General features: G+C 39.3%; 1 protein-coding gene across 1 annotated transcript; it reads left to right on the forward strand.

Annotated features, from left to right (window-relative positions):
* The first annotated feature begins 2,887 nt into the window (after positions 1-2,887).
* LOC138366764 (probable inactive protein kinase DDB_G0270444) lies at positions 2,888-5,757 on the forward strand. Its single transcript, XM_069328042.1, has 2 exons — positions 2,888-3,018; positions 5,235-5,757. The coding sequence occupies exons 1-2, from the start codon at positions 2,888-2,890 to the stop codon at positions 5,755-5,757; spliced, it is 654 nt and encodes a 217-aa protein (XP_069184143.1).
* Positions 5,758-6,000: the final 243 nt, after the last annotated feature.

Genomic DNA, 6,000 nt, shown 5'->3' on the forward strand with positions numbered 1-6,000 from the left:
CGAGTCTGCTCTATCTTTCATCTCTTTAATTGCTTGTCGGTGATAGAATCTTTAAGTGTGTTTTGGACAGTGTGTGTGAGGCCTGGCGTTCGAGGGCCTCACTCACCCGACAAGTATTCATTTTGAGTGTCACGAGCACAACGTCAATGCAAAATGTAAACAAAACGAGATAGACCTCATCGGATAAATGAGTTATGCAACTGGCAAAAGAGCAAAAGATGGTACATACATTATATATATATATATATTATATATATATATATAATGTATGGATGTTCGGCTGTTTCAATAGCTGGGGGCAAGGCCTCGTCACATTACAGAAAAAAAAAGAAGATCGTTTGCCCGTTTGTCTGTGGTAAGGTAATGGGAAGACACACAAAACACAAAGTATAAAAATGAAAATTTAATTACTCTAGAAAACAAGATATGAATAAAGACAATCTCTTGGCTTACGTAAAATTCAAAACAAGTCAACAAACAAAACAACATGAATAATTAATGGCAGTAAAAATTTACTCTAAGACAATAAAGTGCAAGTAATAGTAATATAAATCAGGTGCTGAGAATACTGGCTTCAAGCTGCCACCTCCCTTAGTACACGACAGCCAGAGCTTTGTCTACTAGAGAGAGATGTCAACTCCAAAGAGCACAGAGATATTCTGAGGAGTACGGCGTGTGCTGGCCCAGACGTCGACTCAGGTAGTAGCGTGAGTGCAGGTGCGGCAACACACCAGCCAATCAGGAACAGGCAGGCGGAGAATGAGTAGTTTGCTGGTTTGACGGCGGGCGGGAGCTGGTGTGTCTGGTGGTGCAAGGTACGCTTTGCTTCCTGGGCAAAACGTTTGGCTATACTGGTGGACGTATCTTCAATATAGTATCTTGTACATGAATGACGTAAATGTTGTAGGGAAGAGCAGGCTCAATCTCTCTTGAAAGAGATTATCGTCACAATATATATATATATATATATATATATATATATATATATATATATATATATATATATATATATATATATATATATATATATATATATATATATATATATATATATATGAAATTAGGTGGATATAAATAGGAGCTGTCTTTTAAAGACCAAAAAGATCTTTTTCAGTCACGTTTTCTTATGTTCTTATGCACTGACCACGATAGGTTAGGTGGGTTGCTTGGGTTCATGCGTTTCTGGTTATGCACAACCATCGCATATTTTACTCAAGTAACACACCCAGAGAACGAGCAGAGATGAGCCCAATACACGATTAATCACTATGAAATAATTAATTAATATTGTCATCTCATTTATCAGATGCAATTCCAAAATATCTATATCAGAATCTCGACCCATTTACGGTTTGGTTTGAATGCAAATCCGATACCACAGGAGGGGAGCCAAGGACTGGTAACTGGTAATTAACTATTACAACCCCGCGGCACCTGAGGAAGGGCGAGTGGCACTCTGTAGGGAAGTGACAGCTTCGGTCAGGGAGGAACAAGGGGTCAGGGAGTGCCATTGTCAGGGGGAATCTAATAGGAATTATTGGAACTAATTTCGTTAAAATATTAACCAGTTGTGTGGTTATTTCCGTTGTCAACTTAGTATCATGAAATCGGACGTGCTGTCCAGTCTGCGTTATGACTTGCCCGGGATGGCTCAGCACGCTGGACTTGTGATCCTGTGGTCCTGGGTTCGATCCCAGGCGCCGGCGAGAAACAATGGGCAGAGTTTCTTTCACCCTATGCCCCTGTTATTTAGCAGTAAATAGGTATCTGGGTGTTAGTCAGCTGCCACGGGCTGCTTCCTGGGGGTGGAGGCCTGGTCGAGGACCGGGCCGCGGGGACACTAAAGCCCCGAAATCATCTAAGGATAACCTCTAAGGATAAGGATCTAGTCGTGTTTTATGTGTAGTAAGAAATCACAAAAAAAACAAAAATTTGGTCACAAGAAAATGTCCCATTTTGTTTGCATTGAAGGTTGTTGACCAGACCACACACTACAAGGTGAAGGGACGACAACGTTTCGGTCCGTCCTGGACCATTCTCGACTTGAGAATGGTCCTGGACGGACCGAAACGTCGTCGTCCCTTCACCTTCTAGTGTGTGGTCTGGTCAACATACTTCAGCCACGTTATTGTGACTCATCGCCTGCGTTGAAGGTTCTCGGTAAATACAAAAGATGTGAGACTTGAAAATATCACTCGAAACTATTTGCATACTTTGTGTCCTAAGAATAATGAATGAAATGAACGATTCCTTAAAACTTATGTTCCATTGTATTTATCTATAAATTATTTAACTATAACAGACACTCCGGAGGGTTGAAATAGCCTAAGCTCCTCTATCCTTTTGAGATGTATTTTATTGTCTCAATAAACGTACTTGAACAGACACTCCTGAAACTTGCGAAAATATTGAGGAATTGCAATAGGATCGAATTTCCATCCCTAACTCCATAGACACACGCAATACCCAGTGAACAATGATGAGATGAAAGAATTTTAAATATAAGTTCTACCATATCTAAACTGCAAGTAGGTTTGGTTGTTCTTCAGGTGTGTGTTCCTGGTGAGTCCAGGTACGCGAGTTCGAGCCTATCCTATGACCTCGCTATATATTGATATAAAAATATTTCAAGTATCAATCGTGTTTGTCATAGTGAAATCAGTCAGAAAGAAATGCAATGGAACATTGCTTTGAAAGATCTTTCATTTCAGCCATTATTACCAGCGCTCAAACCTTGGAAATCTTGGATTTTCGAGTTACCAATTTTTTTTGTTTTAATATAAATAAAATTCCCAGAGCAAACGTAATCACTCATTTTCTTTGGACAACTTTTACGATCAGTTTTATATCATTTCCCTGTAAATTTGTTCCTCACGACTGCGTGGCGATGAACAGCGTAGAACAAGAGTCACACAGAAGAACATTCTTCAAGAACAGGTCAACAGATGATCATACTTCAAGAAGAGGTTTACAGAAGAGAATATTTCAAGAAGCGGTGAAGGAAGAGAAGGAGAGCTCGTATTCCATCTCAATCCTTCCTCTCGATGAAATAGATTCACGCAAGACAAGTTTCAAATTTTCTTTCTGGTCAGACACCTGCCAGGGTGGATGAATATTTGATCCACTTGTCTTCAGGAAAACAGATTATATGTGGGATTTGATTTCTCATTTTGTGAGTTATTATCCAAGGAAACGGTTTATGATGCCAATATGGAATGGGGGGGCGAGGTTGTAACAACACTATGAGACTTTCAACAAGCAACGGCAGGCTAAATAGGCTTACCGAGCATCTCCGCTTCTGATTGGTCAAGAGGAAAGCCGGTTGAGACAGCTGACTTGCAATCCTGCCACGATTCACCATTCATGTCGTAGCCGTCAATATCTGAGGAGGTTATATTCTCTAAGCCACAGACCAATAGGCCTCACTCGACGGCGCTACGCCAAGTTAATAGCCAACTAGTGCAAGGGTAGTCACTATAGCCATCGAAGCAACCACAGACTATGCGTAACGACGTTATTCGTAAGACGTTAACGATATCGTCTCCCAACTGCTTTTCTGGAGACCGTTGGAGCAAATCTGGGAAGTGGTATGAACATGGAACTATATATTAAAGCTGCGGATTGCGATACCGACTATTAGCGATACCGACTATTAGCGATACCGACTATTAGCGATACCGACTATTAGCGATACCGACTATTAGCGATACCGACTATTAGCAGTGAAACCTGTGAGACAGCTAACAGCCTCGGGCTTTGTTCTACTAAGGGCCGTCAGTGTGGAGTAGAAATAGTAGGTGTAAACCTTGGTATACTCAACTGAAACTTTTGGTCTTCCCAGGGGTGTCATGTAGTAATTAAGTGATGCAAGTCCTATTCATATAAAATACTAACCTGGTTATGAAGTGGGAGGGGAGGGCCATGGGGCATAGGGAAGAAAGGGTGAAAGGGGAGATGGGGAGTAGAGGATCTGGGCACTTTTCTTAGGAAAGGTGCCCAAGATAGCTATAGTCTTGTCCTCCGTGACTGCTGAGCAGCTCCACACTGGCTGTGTATTGAGCACTTGTTTCTCATATTTCTTGACACGTCCAGTCGTGTCGGGTGTCATTGGATTGGGCACAGTGCCAGCAGTTCAGAATTCTCGTGTTTGTTGACATTCCTATTTCGAACGAACAGAATGGTAAACCTCATAAATACGTCTTTGGGGTCGGCCGGTGGCTGGAATGAACGCAACTCAAGAACGGGAACAGCAAAATAGTTGCATTTTACAAGTTGAGAAAACGTTGCTGGACTGTTTTTTTAGGTTATTATGCCATATGCAGTAAAACATACTTTGAGCAGCCCGCGTTCTCTTGATTTGTCACAACGTTCAAAATACAAAATGCTAACCTAACTAGAATCTCGCGGACCCACCTAACCTAACCCACCCACCTAACCCTCCCTTCCTAACCTAACCCACGCACCAAACCATGCATAGAAAACAAAGATTTTTGTTTTACAGTACAGTACATTTGTAATTTGTACAATGGGATCCAGAACGTCAAAATAAGACGTATTAGCAGAGAGAGAAATTGTGTTTTTTTTGTGACATATTTTATTGGATATCAGCTTCTTTCGGGAGGAATTAAGTAGATCCCTACTTTTCTATATTATATATATATATATATATATATATATATATATATATATATATATATATATATATATATATATATATATATATATATATATATATATATATCAAGAAAAAGAAGAATGCAAAGAAAAATGAGAATGCAAAAAAGAACGAAGAAAAATACAAAAACTAAGGGAAAAATATAGTAAGAAATATAATAAGAAATGAAAATAAATAAAACAAAATTATATATAAAAGCCAACCAAAAAGAAAAAAAAAGAAGAAGAAGAAGAAGAAGAAAAGGAGAAATAAAGAAGAACGACAAAACGATTATAGAGAAAATGGAGAAAAGAATATGAAGAAAATTAAACAAAAATTATATTCAAAAATAAGTTAAAGAAGATTTAATGCTCTAAATATGACTCCACAAAGCAGTTTCCTGCAACTTGAGATCAATAAAGGCAACGATAAACCTGCAACATTGATTCACGACCTGGTACTAAAATATTGCACTGCAGCTGTGCAACATATTTGAGTAAATGGAACTAGGCATCTGGGAAAACATTTCGAAGCATTTTCCTTCGTAAGTAATGTAAATAAACAAGTATCATGGTATCAGATCTCTGTGTTTGAATATTAAAAGAGAGCCAATCAGAGATATTAAACGAATTAAAGCAGAAATATTAAACGAGAGCCAAGAAGATATATTAAACGAGAGCCAAGAAGATATATTAAACGAGAGCCAAGAAGATATATTAAACGAGAGCCAAGAAGATATATTAAACGAGAGCCAAGAAGATATATTAAACGAAAGCCAAGCAGAGATATTAAACGAGAGCCAAGAAGATATATTAGACGAGAGCCAAGCAGAGATATTAAACGAGAGCCAAGAAGATATATTAGACGAGAGTCAAGCAGAGATATTAAACGAGAGCCAAGAAGATATATTAGACGAGAGCCAAGCAGAGATATTAAACGAGAGCCAAGAAGATATATTAGACGAGAGTCAAGCAGAGATATTAAACGAGAGCCAAGAAGATATATTAGACGAGAGCCAAGCAGAGATATTAAACGAGAGCCAAGAAGATATATTAGACGAGAGTCAAGCAGAGATATTAAACGAATTAAAGCAGAAATATTAAACGAGAGCCAAGCAGAGAGATTAAACGAAAGCCAAGCAGAGATATTAAACAAGAGGTTATCTTGAGGTTATCTTGAGTTGATTTCGGGGCTTTAGTGTCCCCGCGGCCCGGTCCTTGACCAGGCCTCCACCCCCAGGAAGCAGCCCGTGACAGCTGACTAACACCCAGGTACCTATTTACTGCTAGGTAACAGGCTGCTAGGAGCCAGGCTGAAATATTAAACGAGAGCTAAGCAGAAATATT

Source organism: Procambarus clarkii, chromosome 20, assembly GCF_040958095.1.
Source record: "Procambarus clarkii isolate CNS0578487 chromosome 20, FALCON_Pclarkii_2.0, whole genome shotgun sequence".
Lineage (NCBI taxonomy): Eukaryota > Metazoa > Arthropoda > Malacostraca > Decapoda > Cambaridae > Procambarus > Procambarus clarkii.